The 18,785-nt window shown below is 46.2% G+C and overlaps 1 protein-coding gene across 1 annotated transcript; it reads right to left on the reverse strand.

Moving 5' to 3' along the window:
• Positions 1 to 16,018: 16,018 nt before the first annotated feature.
• LOC309379827 (integrase/recombinase xerD homolog) lies at positions 16,019 to 16,873 on the reverse strand (the record flags this gene model as incomplete). Its single annotated transcript, XM_081929294.1, has 1 exon — positions 16,019 to 16,873. The coding sequence occupies one exon, from the start codon at positions 16,871 to 16,873 to the stop codon at positions 16,019 to 16,021; it is 855 nt and encodes a 284-aa protein (XP_081785420.1).
• Positions 16,874 to 18,785: the final 1,912 nt, after the last annotated feature.

Raw genomic sequence — 18,785 nt, forward strand, 5'->3', positions numbered from 1 at the left:
TATTTCATCCCGCAGAGCTTTACTGCTGCTGAAGGCAAATGAGCCTAATGGTCACAAATCCAATACATACAGGATTGGCAACGTCCATAAGAAATCCAGTTGCAGCAGATTTAACTTAAGCTTACAATAATTTATAATAATTCTAAAATCTTAACACTAAACTAAGCATACTATGTACAGAACACCACACCAGAGGGAAAAGAGATAGAAAGTGAAAGTGAAACTCAGGCTCTCCTCTTGAAGAAGAGATAACAGAACCAGTTTAAGCCAGTTTACTCAGCTTCTCTGAAGGAATAATTCACTGGGCAACAATTTTTTACTTTTTGAATGTTGTCTAGATTTCTGCAACTGATTTAGGATATTTTTGCACTGCTGAATCAGGAAATGGCATCCGTTTCTCTCCATCAGGTCAGGTTTACTGTAAACTGAATGGTGGGCATTGATAAAGGTAAAGTAAAGGTAAAAGTACCCCTGCCCATCAGGGCCAGTCATGTCCGACTCTAGGGTTGCGCATCTCGCTCAAGAGGCCGGGAGCCGGCGCTGTCCGAAGACACTTCCGGGTCACGTGGCCAGCGTGACTAAGCTGCATCTGGCGAGTCAGCACCAGCCGTTTACCTTCCCACTAGAAAGCGGTCCCTATTTATCTACTTGCACTTAGGGGTGCTTTCAAACTGCTAGGTAGGCAGGAGCTGGGACCGAACGACGGGAGCTCACCCCACTGCGGGGATTCGAACCGCCGACCTTCGATTGGCAGGTCCTAGGCTCTGTGGGTTTAACCCACAGCGCCACCCGCGTCCCTTTGATAAAGGTAAGTACACGTAAATTGCATGTTGCTTCACCATTTTTCAAACTTCAGGGCTTGAACTTCCGTTTCTTGGAACTCCTGGAATGCTCAGGGAGGTCTCTCTTCAGAGTCCAACAGTAGTCAGCCATCATGACTGCGTCCCAGCGACCCTGATACCTGGTCTCCATCTTTTTCATGTCCTGCTGGAATCTCCCCCTGCGCATCACTCAGTGAACCCAGTTTCTCAGGAAACCGGTCCATATGTGAAAATAGGCAGTGCATCTTGACGCTCATGTTGCAGCCCAGGTTTCTGAAAGCAGTCAGCATGTTGTTGACAAGTTCTGTGTAGTTTCTGGCCTTATTGTTGCCAAGAAAGTTCTTCACTACCAGAACAAATGCCTTCTACGCTTCCAGTTCCACTTCGTTCATTGAGTTTCCGAACTCTGGATCTCTGATGAGCTGACAGATCTGAGGACCGTCAAAGATGCCAGCTTTCAACTTCTCCATGGTCAATCCTGGAAAAGCCTGGCACAAGTAAGTGAAGCAGTCATCATCCTTGTCCAGAGCCTTGGTGAACTGCTTGATTAAGCCAAGCTTGATGTGCAGCAGTGGGAAGAGTATTCTGTCTCTGTCCACCAGAGGGTCGTTGATGACATTCCTTTCTTTGCAAGGCACCAATTCCTCCCGCACAGGCTAGTCCTTCTTCGTGTAATGCTGAGCACGGTCCCTACTATCCCACATGCATAGAAAAAATGGGTACTTGGTGAAGCCAGACTGTTGTCCCAACAAAAAGTTCACCATCTTCAGGTCAACACAAATAAACCACTTATGCTGATCATAACCAATTTTCACCAGCACATACTTCACCGCTTCTCCTTCAGTGTACTCGAGTGAGCCAGGGGTATAGAGGCAAACTGGTTGCAGTTGTGTAGCAGAACACATTTCAGTGATCGCTTGCTGCTGTCAATGAACAGTCTCCAATCTTTGGGTTTGTGCTGTGGCACTCCAAGCTTGAGCAGAAGCTGCGCAATATCTGCACAGTACACCAAGTCCTTCTCTTCCGAGAAAAAACGGTATGCCTGTTGTGGAAGAAGCTGATGCGAGCACTGTCAGAGAGGAGGTTTTTTTCCTTCAATCTGGATGCCAACAGTTCGGCAGAGTCCTTTGACAAGCTGAGGTTGCGAACTAGATCATTCAATTCTTTTTGGGAAAATGGATGTGGAGCATCATCTTCAAGAACCACTTCTTCTTCTTCATGTCCTTCAACACTGGAGGCATCTTCGTCACTAATGTCAGGAAGTTCTCCGAAGATAGGCACTGAAATTTCATCACAATGAGCTACAGGACGACGTGCTGATTGAAGATCAGGATACTTCATGGGGCGGCTGCCCCATTAACTTAGTTTTGATCCCCCAACTTTATGCTTTGCCGCACCAATTTATGGAAGATTTCGAGGTTTTATGACTTTTCGACATAATCACCCAGAACTATCGGACCTGAATACTTCTTGTCATTAAAATAATCATTTCCAATCAAAACAATTATTCGACATGGCATTTTACCCCCACCAACTTCTTCTAAAATGCTCCACACAAGCGTACATGTGAACAAAAACATTAAAAAACGACATGTGAGCATAGCTCAAAAACTTGTCCTGATTGAGCAAAACCAATGTGATTTTTGGATTCAGCACATCAGATTCATCCTAAATCAACTGAAAAAATGCAGACAACAAATTTGTTGTTGACCAGTAATCCAAACATTAGGAACCTTCTGCTTCTGCTTCTTTCTTTCATGCAGAGAAGCTTCCAGAACCCTCTTGAATTAATTAGAATAGGAAACATCTCTACACATCAGACCAATTCTTTCTGCACCAAGAAATGCAAACTGACATTCATTTTGTTACAGGTTTTGGGGTAGGGCCCCACTAAAACCTAGAAATTAATAAACGGTAGGATTTTGATTGTGTGTGAGATATGAAGGGAATACAGGCAACTCCAGTTTTAGGCGCGGCCAATATGTGCACGGAAGTGAGAGCTGGACCATAAAGAAGGCTGATCGCCAAAGAATGGATGCTTTTGAATTATGGTGCTGGAGGAGACTCTTGAGAGTCCCATGGACTGCAAAAAGATCAAACGCATCCATTCTTAAGGAAATCTGCCCTGAGTGCTCACTGGAAGGACAGATCCTGAAGCTGAGGCTCCAATACTTTGGCCACCTCATGAGAAGACTCCCTGGAAAAGGCCCTGATTCTGGGAAAGATTGAGGGCACAAGGAGAAGGGGAAGACAGAGGACGAGATGGTTGGACAGTGTTCTCGAAGCTACCAGCATGAGTTTGACCAAACTGCGGGAGGCAGTGGAAGACAGGAGTGCCTGGCGTGCTCTGGTCCATGGGGTCACGAAGAGTTGGACACGACTAAACATCTAAACAACAACAAAACATGTGCATGATTGTGCCTACACGCACAGCGCCGAACTCAGAAGTGACCCGGAAATATCATAAAGAGTTTACTGATATGTAACTTTGGGACATTTGGGAAGGCAGCTCAAAGACTGCGGGGGGTGCCTAATTTTGGCCTCACACAGGGTGCCCTAGTACCCAAGCCCACCGTTGTTAAAGATCTACAGTACATGAGGAGCCACAGGTGGAGACTATATTACGTGTTTGTGATGGTGGTGGTTGTTTTTAAATCTTCTAGCCTTGTATTGGGGAAGTGCAAAGACAAGCAGAAATAAAGCTTTCCCAAGAAATGTCATTGTTGATGCAATGTAGGTGAACATAGGAGTAAGTAAGGACACACTTTGCCTCTGGGCTTTTGCAACACTTCCTTTGGCCTAAGTCTAAGGATAATGAACTGTTGGAGCAGGTTGCTCAGGGGTAGGTAAGGTTAGGGAGCACGAAAAGAGAAATCTCCAGGGAGCTACAGGCACGCACAGCCCCCTTTGCTTATTCAACTGTATTAGTCAAACAATCCAGACTAGTTGACTGCAGACATACTTTAGGAAGGTGAGATGCTACTGCTTCCACAATGGAGGGAAGCTCGGGAAGGAAGGCTAGAGTGGTCTCTGGGAAAACTCCTGAAGCTCCTTGCAGAAATTGGCTTCACTGTGCCTTTTTTAGCCTAGCTCCTTCTCCAAAAACTGCGACTGCAATTCTTTGCACATTGTGTAGATATTGTCACTGTATCATTTACTTACTTACCAGCAGAAATTGCCCAGCATTGCTCGGGAGCTCTTAGAAACCAACTTAGTGCAGTTTTGAAACCAGTAACTTAAATCGGTGCAGTTTTGAAAGGCTCAGTCTCCCAGTTTGACTCAAAATGCCATCTGATTGTAGCCAAAGAAAGACAAAACATGCTCCTTGATCTCAGAAACCATCATACAAAAATTGGTTACGATCTCTCAAGAGGTGTTGAAATGCATAGAGAACAAAGAGACAAATAACTTTCCAAAATACATAACAGAAATGTTATACTGCATTTATTTACCTACCCTTCTGCAAGGTGAGTTACAAAAATATTGCAATTAAAACAAAAACAATTTACATTAAAATCATAAAATAAAACCACAAAACAACCAAAGAAAAATAAAGAAAAGAGAACTCTAATAGGTTAGTGGGACAGGACTTGCGCTTGCAGAAGCGATGCTGGTTTTGCTTCAGCAAGGTTTGTTCTTCTATATACTTGATTATTTTTTCTTTAACAGTACTTTCCACCAGTTTTCCCAGAACAGGTTGTAATGTCCCCTTTTGGTCCCTTTTTACAAATTGGTGTTAGGTTGGTCACCTTCCAGTCCTCAGGTATAGAGGCTGATCTGAGGGATACGCTACATATTTTTGTTGGAAGATCAGCAAATTCACATTTGTGTTCTTTGAGAACTCTTGGGTGGATATCATCTGGGTCTGGCAATTTGTCAATTTTTATTTTGCCCTGAACTTCATCTCACATCACCCCTGTGAACCTTAGCTCCTCAGACTCCCTTCTTCCAAAAGTAAGTTCAGGCGCAGAGATCTGCCCTCTGTCATTTGAAGACAGATGCAGGTAAGTCATTCAGTTTCTCTGCAATCTCCTTCTCCTTTAGTACACTTTCGACTCCCTTGTCTTCCGAAGGCCCTATTGTTTCCCAAGTTGGTCTCCTCCTACTAATGTATTTAAATAATTTGTTGGTGGAGGTCCTTGTTATAAGAAAAAACTGCTCCTTTTCCCTTATGGGGTACCTAAGAGCCCATATAGAGTCATTTTGTAGGTTCTCTATTGGTAGGAGAAAATAACAGAGGCCAACCAAAGAATATTGAGAAGTAAAGCAGCTAGTAATCTTGATCTTTGTTAACTGTTGCAACAGGGTCTCACAACCACACGCAGGAGGCAGGAGGGACCCCGAACAATGGCCTGCAAGCCCTCATATTGTGGAGACATTTGAAATTGCCCACCCTGGAGCCCAAGACCACACCCCAATACATCATACTCAGGAGTCAGCAAACTTTTACAGCAGAGGACTGGTTCACTTTCCCTCAGACCTTGTGGGGGGCCAGACTATATTTTTGGGGGGGCGGGAATGAATGAATTCCTATGCCCCACAAATAACCCGAGATGCATTTTAAATAAAAGGACACATTCTACTCATGTAAAAACACACTGATTCCCGGACTGTCCACGGGCCAGATTTAGAAGGCAATTGGGCCGGATTCAGCCCCCGGGCCTTAGTTTGCCTACCCATGTCATACATACATCAGAGAAGGGGCAGTCTACAACAGAATCCTGTCTGACACAAAACCTGTTGATTGTTTTTTGTTGTTGTTTAGTTGTTTAGTCGTGTCCGACTCTTCGTGACCCCATGGACCAGAGCAGGCCAGGCACTCCTTCCAGTGACCACTCAGGGCTGATTTCCTTAAGAATGGATAGGTTTGTTCTTCTTGCAGTCCATGGGACTCTCAAGAGTCTCCTCCAGCACCATAATTCAAAAGCATCAATTCTTAGGCTATCAGCCTTCCTTATGGTCTAGCTCTCACTTCCATACATCACTACTGGGAAAACCATAGCTTTAACTATACAAACCTTTGTTGGCAAGGTGATGTCTCTACTTTTTAAGATGCTGTCTAGGTTTGTCATCGCCTTTCTCCCAAGAAGCAGGCATCTTTTAATTTTGTGACTGCTGTCACCATCTGCAGTGATCATGGAACCCAAGAAAGTAAAATCTCTCACTGCCTCCATTTCTTCCCCTTCTATTTGCCAGGAGGTGAAGGGACCAGTGGCCATGATCTTCGTTTTTTGATGTTGAGCTTCAGACCATATTTTGCCTACATGATCCTGCAACGACTCCAAACAACCTTTTAAACACCTCCAAGCAGGTAGACTGTCCATATGACCCCGCAACGACATCAAATACTCCCTTGCCAGGAGACAAATCGCTGTTGGATATAACCTCCAGCCCAGATGGCCTCTCTCCCCACCCCGACCCTCATTGTAAATCTTTATGTGATATAGTACAATCAGTGGAGCTGAGGACTTTGCAGAAATATTGCCTGCACTTGGCTGATGAAATAAAGGTGCTATCAGCTTCCGTCAATATGTTAGAGGGAAAACTAAATGCCTTCACCAAAACCCCTGCCTCGATTTTGAATCCACCATTAAATCATCAGGGACCTGATAATCATGAGGCACAGAGCCTAAGTAGGGGGCAGCAGCTAGTAAACCTCCAACTCACCCCTAACAATATATGCTTGAACATCGCTCACTCCTGCTTCCCCTACTATGCCTGGAGAAATTGTAAAGCTGCTGTGATCTCATTGCGAATGTTGACCAGGTCCTACTTGGCCCAGGGTGATCTCCTATCATTAAAATGGCTGCCAGAGACTCCAAAATTTAAGCGCTTGTTGCTCAAGTTCGACTCTCCCAGGCTTCCTGCACTTTTGAGCAAACTTCAAAATTGCCTCAACTGGTATGGAATCTTCCCACAAAGATACTTCTTTAACAACTGTAGGGGCATTATTGCGAAAATCCCAAACTCAGCAAATTTGGTTAGCCGGCCTACAAGGAGGATTGAGGATTCTGACTGGAATTTGCAGCAACGGACCCTTCCTATGAACCCCTCCCTACGATTTACTAGTCGACCTCCCCACCGGCAAGAAGGGACTGCCTTAAGGGGTAGAGCCTTGACGGGTCCAGCCTTGGCCATTATAGATGCTCCTAAAGATTGGCAGACACAAGCCCATGTGGACCCCCCTGCAGCAATAACGATCTCCAATCCTCAAAATGGCTGCATTCCTTGTGCTGATACCATGACGATGCAAGAGACACTGGGAGATCCAGTAGCCCTTTGGACAAACACTGAGGCAGTGGCAAAGCTAAACAAGCTACTGGAAGCTAACCAAAAAGGATGTCTTCCTTCTGTCTTACATAGTGCTTTCCCATCAACAAGCCTCGATCCTCAAGGCACGACTCCTGCAACTACAGAGCATACGGCAAATGACGAGTCTATGGACTTGTCGGCTAATAACACCCCCTCGTATCAAGATTCTCTCTCACAGCAATCTATAAATTCCCCCCAGCCACTGGCTGCTCCTGTGACATGTGACAACTTGAACCTGAAATGCAAACAATCAAAAATCACTGCCTTTTTTCACCCTACTGCCCCTTCACACAGCGTGCACCTCCATTTGGATTCTCCAGGATTAACCACGCAAGAGAAATCATGACTTGAGGGAAACACAAAGCGGCCTCTTACACTACTATCATGGAATGTGGCTGGTATTAAATCCAAACTGACAGATCCATCATTTGTTGCCTATATAAATGGCAGCCACATCCTTCTATTCCAAGAGTCATGGGCCTGTGAGGACTTCTATCGAACAGGATACAAGGGCTTCTACCTGAATGCCACGCAGAACTCGTCATCACATGGTAGACCGCAAGGAGGCTTGGCTACTTTTGTTTCCTTAGCCATAAATCTTCAGGCCGAAAAAATCGACACCCAGTCGTCACTCATGCTGATTATAAAGTTGAAAACAGCAAAGGAAACGATAGTAGTGATCAATATCTACTTATGTCCAATTCATAAGAGAAATTTGGTTGATCTGAGATGGCAGGAAATCCAAGTGACATTGGAAACGCTTTTTGATAAATACCCAGAAGCCACTTTTCTGTTGGCGGGAGATTTTAATGGACGCCTGTCACATACTGACCAAATCTTATTCTCTAAATTTAACAAGTACCCTTCTTCACCTCTTATGACTACAGATCTTTTGCCAAGGAAATTCAAAGATAACATAGCCACTTATGCAGGTTTCAAATGCAGGCAAACCTTGCTGGGCCTCAATTTCCTTCTGCTAAATGGGGCAGTCAGCTCGGACTACCCTGCCGAATTCACCTATTGGTCAGGTTCATGTGCATCCACTATTGATTATGTATGGATATCTCCCGACCTTACCCCAAAAATATCCAGCTTTAAGGTGGCTACAAGATTGGAGAGTGATCACTTCCCTCTAGAAATTTCCTTGACTCTGGCTGACGAACTTGATAGACACTCTTTTGTGCACCTATCAAATGATCATCTGGAGATAAGACCTACAGCCCTTAAATGGACCTCCAACCCGGCCCAGCAGTTGAACGAACTTCTCTGGTCTGATCAGCTCCAAATAAAAAGGGCTTCCCTTATGCAGGCGGATGAGCCTCTACCAATATATGACGATTTAGTAGAACTTCTAAAACCAACACTAGCTCGGTCCCCCACAAAGCATGGTAAACAGTTTTTCCACAAAAAATGGTTCGATGAGGAGTGCAAAAACTTCAAGAATCATCTGTATAATGAATGGTTGGCATACAGAGCATCAAATGACCCCATGCCAAATAACCGCCTTATCACCCTCAGAAGAAGTTACAAAGCCCTATTAAAGGAAAAGAAGCTCGAGGCAGAAAGAAACAATTGGAACAACCTTTTGATAGCTGCAGAGAATAGAAATCCAGCCTCTTTTTGGCAGTTAATTTCCAGATACCTGGGTAGGCCGCTTGCAAGAATAGAACCCCACATCTCAGTGGACACTTGGGAAAGATACTTCGCCGATCTGTATGCAGCCCATGATGCCTGCAGAGATACGGTGGAGCCGGAAGCACTGTCCGATTGGGACCCAGTTACATGCCCTGAAGTTGAAACTCTCATAGATCGATTTAAAGCAGGCAAGGCCCCCGGTGATGACCTTATATCCATTGATGCCATCAAAGCAAATAAAGATTGGTGGATCCCACTTTTAGCAGCACTTTACACACATATAAACAAAACAGCAAAATTCCCCTCAAGCTGGAGCTCTGCGTTATTTGTATTAATACATAAGAAAGGTCCACGTACAGAGCCGAGCAACTTTAGGCCAATCAGCTTGCTAAATGTCATTGGGAAGATTTACTCAGGATACCTGCTAAACAAACTATCGAAATGGATGGAGGACGACAATATCATTGCCGATGAACAGGCGGGTTTTCGCCCTGGAAGATCTACCACAGACCAAATATTAACCTTGAATCACCTGGCGGAAAAGTATGTCGGTAAAGCCCCAAAGGTTCTTCACGTGGCTTTTATTGACCTTAAGCAGGCATTTGATCAAATCTCTAGAAAGCAGCTATGGACAAAACTGGCTGCTACAAAGATCGATCGTTGTCTCCTTCATCTGATTATCAGCCTCCATACAAACACCCTTCTGAGAATCAGGATAGACAATAAAGGCCTAGTCTCCAACCCTGTTACCACCACTAGAGGAGTAAGACAGGGTTGTCTATTGGCCCCAGCATTGTTTAGCTTTTACATTAACTCACTGGTGACTCACATGGCCAATGATGCATTCCACCCCCCCAAATTAGCAGGCCGATCTCTGAATGTTCTTCTGTATGCGGATGACGCCGCACTTCTTGCCAGATCCCCTATTGGACTGAGGAGAATGTTGCAAACTCTACATGAATACTGTGATCAGCATGAGCTCCAACCCAACTATGCTAAGACCAAGATCATGGTCTTCGAGACTCCATCGATGGTCGATGAACAGGATCCCGCTAGAGCAGGTTAACTGCTTTAAATATCTGGGACAAGTAATACGGTCAAATAGGTCTTTTCTGGCCCATAGAGACTATATAACAACTAATGCATCTAAAGCAGCCATCCAGATTAGATCTCTATATGGTAAGAATCAGGCTCAGTCAGTGAAGATAGCTTTGAGACTCTTTCAAACGAAAGTCCTCCCCCTTCTTTTGGTGGGCATCTCTTTAGGCTCCCGTAGGGATTTTTTGAAACTGGATTCTATCCAAACGCGATTCCTTAGAGCCATCCTTAGGATTCCCCCCTCGGTAGCGGGTGCGGTTATAAGATTAGAAGTCGGCTGGCAAGCTCTACGGTATGTGGCCTTGAAGACGAAGCTCTGGCTATGGCTCAAGCTTTGTTTTAAATCAGTGGGTATTGCCCCCTTGATATTGAGGGACGATTTCCAATCATCGTGGGAAAGGGAGGTCAATCAATCAATCAAAACTTTATTAGCAAAGCCAACAGGCCACAGCTATACAAGAGTTAAAAGGGAAAGGGAGGTCATTAACGAGGTTCAATCCTGCGGATTGTCTCACCTTTACTTTGAGTCATCATCATCATCAAAGTTTTATTGCGGCAAAAGCCAGTGACATTAAACACCACAAGATAAAAAAAAAAATCAACAACAACATCAGAAAAAAAAAAAGATTACACAAGGGAACTTCGCAGTGTGCCATTCAACAGAAGAGATTTACGCTTCCTGATTACTAAAGTGCAAAATTTGGCCACCTCATATGATATTGAGCTTGAGGAGTCTCCCAGAAGGTATTTTCGTAGAATTTCGGGGGAGGATTCCAAATAATATTGTAGGGGTATAAATTTTGATAAAAGTTGAACTCGTTCTTCACTATAAAATTCGCAAAATAGAAGGATGTGTGTGACAGATTCTACCTTATTAGACATACAGGGGCAGAGACGCGCATGCATTGGTACCTGCGTGAATTTGCCGTACAGCACTGCTGAGGGCATTGTCTCAAAGCGGGCTCTAGAGAAAGCCCATCTATAAGCTTCGTTAGTGATGTTAGTTAAGTAAGGGGCAGCTGCAAAATTAGGCCAAGCTTTTAAACATCTATATGTCTCCGGGAGTAGGGCGTCTTCTTGTTGTAATTCTACATCGTAAAGTCTCTGAGTGATAATTGCTTTTGCCTTATTCAGAGTTCCAATAAGAAGATTTTCAGGGTTTAGGCCAATTTGTTTGATCTTGTTAGTTATTTGCATAAGCCAAGGAGGATAGGGAACTGCGGCCAGGAAGCAAGGTAACAATCCCTTAGGATTGTAATGGATTTTCAGCCAGAGGGATATTGCTTGCTCCCAGACTTTTAATTCCACTCTGGGCAGTCCTGCCTCTTGCCTTAGGACTGCATTAGGTGTACACTTTGGGGTAGCAAATAATGATCTTAAGAATTTTGATTGTACTGTTTCAAGGGTCTTAAGGTTGGCAGAGGGGCTAATTTGAGAGCCATACAGGAGTTGGGCTAAAGATTTTGCCTGAAAAACTTTTAGGGCCATCGGGAGGAAGCCAGCTCCTTTCCTTCTGAATAATCTAAGGATGGCATTTGCACTTCTTCCTGCTGATATAGCTGATGTGGTCAGGTGTGTTGACAATTTGGCATTATAAGAGAAAGTAATACCTAAGTATTGGATGGTCTTAGTCTGTTCAATGGCGTTTCCCTTTACGCTCCAGTTATCTTTCCTGAAGGAGCGGTTAAAATGTACAATTTTGGTTTTGGCAAAATTAATTGTTAACAGTTCAGTGTTACATTGGTCACGAAACTTTCCTAAGGCACGTTTCAGACCCACTTTGGTTTGAGAGAGAAGAACAGCGTCATCCGCATACATTAAAACTGGTACTTTTCTGCCATTAGAGAACACGGGGGGGGGGTTCGATTTCACGGCAACATGTGACCAGGGAGTTAACATAGATGTTAAGTAAAAATGGGGCTAATAGGCATCCTTGTCTAACTCCTCTTTGGACTGAGATTTCTCTAGAGAGTCTGCCATCCTGTGCGAGTCTTATCTGGAGGGTATTGTTCTCATGAAGCTTAATCATCAGAAGTAATAACCTTGTGTTAATACCCATATTGGCCAATTTGGCCCAGAGCCTACCCCTGGAAAGAGAATCAAATGCTGCCTTTAGGTCCACAAAGGCCGCATACAATGACTTTTTCCAATGTTTCACATACTTATAGACAAAGTAAGCTAACACTAAGCCGTGATCAATGGTGGAACGTCCGGATGTAAACCCTGCTTGTTCAGTTTCTAGTAAATCATTATGATCTAACCATTCACATAATTTTAGGCATAGATGTTTTGTATAAAGTTTGCAGATCACATTCAGAAGACTAATTGGTCTATAATTAGATGGATCAGAGGGGTTGCCCTTTTTAAATATAGGAACAATTATAGCCAGTCCCCAATCTTTAGGGATTTCAGTTGTCTTATCTATATATGAAAATAGATTTGCAAGAACCGGGGCCCACCAGTTTATTTGCGCTTTCAGAAGTTCAGCGACAATGAAATCACTTCCTGGGGCTTTGCCAGATTTCATTTGTAGAATTAACGAAGTGATTTCAGTTTCAGATGTTGGGGGCCATGGTGTAGCATTATCTGAGGGGATGTTAAGCAGCGCAGAAGGTCGATGTTCCCTAAACAGCACTTTATAGTGCTCTTCCCATGAGTTTGCAGGGATTATTGTGCCCTCGTTAGGAGCTTTGGTTTGACTGGAGATAATTTTCCAGAAGTTGGTATTGTCTTTTTCTATTGACGCTTTTATGAGGGCCTGCCAGATGAGAGAGTCTGCGGTTCTTTTTTTGATTTTTAGTAACTCTTTGTAGTTCTTTTTTTTAAGTTGTAACTCTAATTTAGTGATAGGGTTAGGATTTTGCTGGAAGGCTTAATACATTCCCTGAGTATAAGTTTTGCCTGGATGCATTCGCGGTCAAACCATTTTTTGCTGGTAGGGGACTCATTGTGTCTTGACAATAACGGTTGGAGTTTTCGGATTAATGTGTTATAATGGTCAATTGGGGAGGTCTCTTCAGTATCGTTGGAGGTCAGATCAGCCCAGAGGAGTTGACCTTCCATTGATTGTGTCCAAATGCTAAAATTGTTATTAACATAAGGGGACCATTTAATTCTGGATCTGCCTATTTGTTGTAGAACATTAGAATCAGGTGTCTGTGGGGCGAGCCCACATCTAGAGGGTTCCCAGAATTCAGTCCTTTTAAGATTTAGGGGTAGATGGTCACTTTCGGTTCTTATATCTACAGTAAATTCAATATATTCATCAAAGAGTTCTTGGGAGACTTTGAGTCTATGACGTACAATCAAGCTAGAGCTGTGATCTCCCGGAGACTGAGTGACATTGCCAGACAAGAGGACATAGCCCAGGTAAAACCAGGGATGTTCCTAGGGGACCAGATTTATTGGACCATACCAGCCCCCTACCTTGCAGAAATCCACTATGTGGAATACCACAGACTTCTTACAGCGGCTAGATTAAATGTCCTTGACTCTGCGATATTGTGGGGAAGGTACAGGGGAGTACCATACGCCCAGAGAACCTGTCATTGTGCCATGGGTGAGGTTGAGTCCACCGAACACATTCTCTTGACTTGCCCTTCTTATGCAGAGCTTAGACAAAATTTTATAGATCCACTCCTATGTCAATTTAGCTTCCTACCCGGAGAAAACCAGGTTTTACACTTGCTGAATAATGTCACTAGAGCTATACCTTCCTTGGTGGCCAAATTTCTTTTTTTAGCTTTTAAGCGTCGCAAGACTATAATTGACTGTATTGATATGGGGCTATCTGTTTAGCCCATTTTAGTGTTGGCTAAGCTCTAAAATCTTCCTGGATGTTTAACGGTGTATTGAGAAATGTACTTTTTCTGACTGATGGTCGAATAAAAGGTTGATGATGATGTGTGTAGCACCTTAACAGCATCAACTTTTAAAATTTTTAATAGTTCAGCTGGAATATCATCACTTCCACTGGCCTTGTTATTAGCAGTGCTTGTTGATTGGTTTACCTGGCTGTTAATGGGTTTACCTGGACAGCCTGGCTATTCTTTTGTTATGATAAATACTTAATTCCTGAGTCCAGGTCACAGGCTCCCCCTAATAATGTCTTAAATGTGCCCTTAAGGCGGGATTTGTGAGCAAAGAGACAATGGGGAGGTTTTTCTCATTTCTTCCCTCCTTGCAGAGAAACCTTTGAGGTCAATTTGGGAGAGACAAAATGTTTTCAGGACTTTTTCCTGTACTTTTTCAGACATGCAGTTCATTCACTCATTCACTCATTCACTCATTCACTCATTCATTAATTCTTTGCGTGTCAAAACCCCTCCCCCCAGAAAGAAAGACACAGGACACGATGTTTAAGTTTAATGGGCATGAAATGGCCACAACTTTATTGATTAGAGAATTGAAGGTATTGGCTCTAGGCATTGGCTCCTATCCGCTACCCGGCATGATGACCGGGAAGGGTTAACACGAACCGTGGGAGGGCCTGTTGAAGTACGCCAACTAGGATCCCACGGGTGTCACCGCTTGGGGCGTGCCGGGGGCCCTTACCACGCTAGGTTTCGGACAAGACAACGCCCCTCGGAGTCCTCTACCGGACTACCCCATTTCCTGGGGGAAGGTGATGGCGTTCCTTCCCCCCCATCCATTTGCATAACAATAGAGCCCCAGCCAATGCCTAACCGCCAATACAGAGAAAGTTGTGACGTTTGCTATGAGGTAGGCGAAAAAACCAAACGGCCGAAAGATTGCCAACTTGGAAAAATTCCTACCAGGCCCCTTGCGGCGACCAACCGAAGTCCATAGCAAGGTCATGACGCCCTACGGCTGCCTAAGTATCTAAGGGTGGGTGGGATGGGAAAAAACCTCTCAGCTGGTCGGGAGTGAAGAGGGCGGACCCTGGGCATGCCCGGCTTAAAATACGTTAAGCCACGCCTCCCCCCGGCCTGCCGATAGGCGGCCAGGGTCGCGGGCACGCCCAGGGATTCCCCCAATTCTCGCGGGGGCCAAGGACAGCCCCCGCGCCTGGGGGGGAGGGGCTAGACCGCAACCCCCTCTCCTCCCCAGGGTCGGAAATGGCTTTGCGTGTCAAAACCCCTCCCCCCAGAAAGAAAGACACAGGACACGATGTTTAAGTTTAATGGGCATGAAATGGCCACAACTTTATTGATTAGAGAATTGAAGGTATTGGCTCTAGGCATTGGCTCCTATCCGCTACCCGGCATGATGACCGGGAAGGGTTAACACGAACCGTGGGAGGGCCTGTTGAAGTACGCCAACTAGGATCCCACGGGTGTCACCGCTTGGGGCGTGCCGGGGGCCCTTACCACGCTAGGTTTCGGACAAGACAACGCCCCTCGGAGTCCTCTACCGGACTACCCCATTTCCTGGGGGAAGGTGATGGCGTTCCTTCCCCCCCATCCATTTGCATAACAATAGAGCCCCAGCCAATGCCTACCGCCACTCGAGCAAAGCTCGCCGCCAATACCTTCAAACCTGTAACCAACACCTAGCTCCTACTAGGGAAACCCCCGAACCCAGGACCTGATCCCTGCGATGATATCACTCAACCATAAGTCGTTTCCCGCATCGGACAGATGCACGCCATCCCTTCTGTAGAGGGCCTCGTTGCTGAACTGGATGCTCGGGTGTCTGATGACGAACCCGCCCAGAGCTGCCACTCTACGCTCCACCGCTCGCTCTAAAACCTTTCTCGCCTTGTTTACTCCCACTGGGCTCACACAATCTCTCCATGTCCTCCTCTCAAGCAACGAGGACCAAATTATTGTAACTTGTGGGTATGCAATTATCAGCTCGGTCAGATCGTCAAAAATGTGCCACCTCAGATCGATCGCCTTGCGGTATGCCAGATCATTTTCACCCAATTGAATCACTAGGGCATCAGGCGGACCCTCAGCCGCGGCCCTCGCCATCACCACTGGTTTGAATTCACTCCAGCGCATCCCTCTACGCGCTATCCAAACCAATTCCACCCTCGGATGCAAACTCAGGTTGCCGCCCAGTCCGGTTCTCAAGGCATGACACTTGGCCCAGTACATGATGCTGTGGCCCACCAACCAAATGCGCAGTCTCGTGGATTCTGGAAAGCAAATAGACAAGTGGCCAAAGGTCAGGGGTATATCACACAGTCACAAATTGCTTCTCACATAGGCTTTGTATGCGTTCGATTTCCACCTCCCCAACTCCTTTATTCTCTCGGCGGGGAGCCCCATGTGTACTGCGGTAGTAGCTGCGCCAATGCGGAATGAGTGAGCAGCAAATTCAGATGCCGGGAAACCGCATGCAGACAATGCCGACCGCATAACCCTCGTGAACTGGTGTCTAGTAAGGCGGGATCCATCCGCATGTATCAGAAGCGGACCAGGGCCGCTAGGCCTGAGGTAAAGAAAACGCCTCGTGTCCCGGACCGGACAAGGGCCCTTCCCGTGAGCAGCCGGCAGCCGGAGCAGGGCCCCCTTGCCTTGCTGATCTGTCTTTGAGTTCCGAACCCGCACTATGAGATCGTTTTCAGAAAGGGTCAGGTCGCTCATCAAAATTCCCCTCTGAGCGTGGGTGGCATCTCCTTCGCATACTACCTCGCCTACGCGTAGGGCGCCAAAGAAGGCAATAGAGAACGCGGCAGAGAATAGGCGCACCTCGTGCTTTGACCAGCAAATTTTACGCAGAGCTTTGTGAATCTTAAACAGAATTTCATATGTTACGGGCCGTCTCCTGTCAACGCAAGGGGGGTGCTGCCTACGCCATCCCTCCAGAGTTTTGCGCACAATGAAGGCTGCGCAGGGGTCCCTTTCGAAAAATGTTTTACAGAAGTACGAGATCCCTGCTAAGTGGATATTGAGCGTCCTAGGCGCCCTGCCTAACTCCTTCATGTGTGCCAAATAACGGAGGACTTCTCTGGTAGAGGGAATGGTGTGGTAACCCGAGCCAGGGATGCTTGCGCGAAATCTCAAAAATTCGGCCCACGCCTTCTTATACGATCTCATTGTGGACGGGGCCACTGCACCAAATACTCCCTTCATTATGTCTCGCTCCCAATCCTCCAAAGATGTTCCGGGAAAGGCATCGATGATTGGTCCGCCTCTGGCGCTAACGAGCGGAAGCGCTCCATCTGAAAACGAGATAGAGCGTCCGCGATATCATTATTAATGCCGGGGACGAATTTGGCCGAAAAGTAGATATTCTGTTCTAAACACAGAAGGACAAAGGCACGCAATAGATTACCCACTCTGGGGGACCGTGCAGACTGTCTAGTGAGGACCGCAACGACTGCTTGGTTGTCGGTGTGGAAACAGACCCTGTGATTGCGAAATTGATCCGCCCACAAGTGTACGGCTACGACAATAGGGAAGAACTCCAAGAAGGTAAGGTCCCGGGTAATGGGCTGGCCTTGCCACTCCGAGGGCCACTTTTTGGCACACCACTGGCCGCGAAAATAAACACCGAAACCTAAAGACCCAGCTGCATCTGATTGAACTTGGAGGTCGGCATTAAGCTGCATGGTATCTTGCCATAAGGAAATCCCGTTATATTTCTCTAGGAATTGTAACCAAACCCCCAGGTCTGTTTTTACTTCTTTTGAGAGGCGTACCCTATGTTGAGGAGCTTTGAGCCCTGCCGCCAATCTAGCCAGACGGCCGCAAAACGGCCGACCTGGGGAAACAACCCTGCAAGCGAAATTCAAATGGCCCAGCAGGGATTGGATCTGTCTCAATGTTATTTTCTTTAGAGGCAAGAGTTGTTGTATGACTGTCTTGAGGGCCCCCAATTTTTCCACGGGTAAGCGGGAAGTCTGGGCCACGGTGTCCAGCTCGATACCCAAATAGACTAGGGAGGTGGCTGGTCCCTCTGTCTTGTCGGCGGCTAGGGGTACCCCTAGTTCGCCAGCTAGGGATGTAAAAGCCTCTAGAAGAGTGGTGCAGCGTGGCTTACTGTCTGCGGCCAAAATAAAATCATCGAGATAGTGCGATACGCCTGAGGACCCTGTTCTGCTGCGTAGGGCCCAGTCTAGGAATGTGCTGAAAGATTCAAAGGCTGCGCATGCAACAGAGCAGCCCATGGGCATAGCCTTGTCAATGAAATACGCGCCGTCAAATTTAAAGCCCAACCATTTAAAGTCGTCAGGGTGAACTGGAAGAAGGCGGAAGGCCGACTCAATGTCGCATTTTGCAAGAAACGCCCCCTGACCGAATCTACGGATCATTTTTACAGCCTGATCGAAGGAAGCGTATTTCACTGTACAAAGCTCCTGAGGAATTGCATCATTGACTGACCCCCCTCTTGGGTAAGAGAGGTTGTGAATCATGCGGAATTCCCCCGGGGCCTTTTTTGGCACGATGCCCAGCGGGGAGAGGTGAAGACCCTCAAAAGGCGGTTCGAGGAAAGGACCAGCCACCCTGCCTGCCCTGATCTCTTTCTCAATTTTCTTTCTGGCTATGTCTGGCCGATCCCTAACTGATTTTTGGTTATCCGCGTCACTGGAGTTGGGTGGGGTGGCCACCGGGATCCTAAATCCCGTTGAGAACCCCTCCCAGAGGTATTTTGCCGCGTTTTTGTCCGGGTATTGTTCCAATAGGTCTTTGAGGGGCTGCAGACGAATGGGGGAAAATGCTAATCCTAGGTCGATGTTACTGGCGATTGCTGGGACCTTGATGGGATGAGCCGGGAGCACCTCTGGGATTGCTATGGAAGTACCCCCTGCCCCCCCCGAAAGGGCTGCGGCTTATTCTTGAAGCACGCGGAAGCGGGGTGATTCCCCCAGCACCGCTCGCATTCATGAAGATACTTACAAGAGGGGCGAGAGCATACGCCCCTGTTGAACTCCCAGCATTGTCGACGTCTCCTTGGCTCAATCTTACCCACTTTTGCTGCCTCCTGACTCTTCTTCTCGATGTAGGG

Source organism: Podarcis melisellensis (genome assembly GCF_964234715.1).
Source record: "Podarcis melisellensis genome assembly, chromosome: 10".
Lineage (NCBI taxonomy): Eukaryota > Metazoa > Chordata > Lepidosauria > Squamata > Lacertidae > Podarcis > Podarcis melisellensis.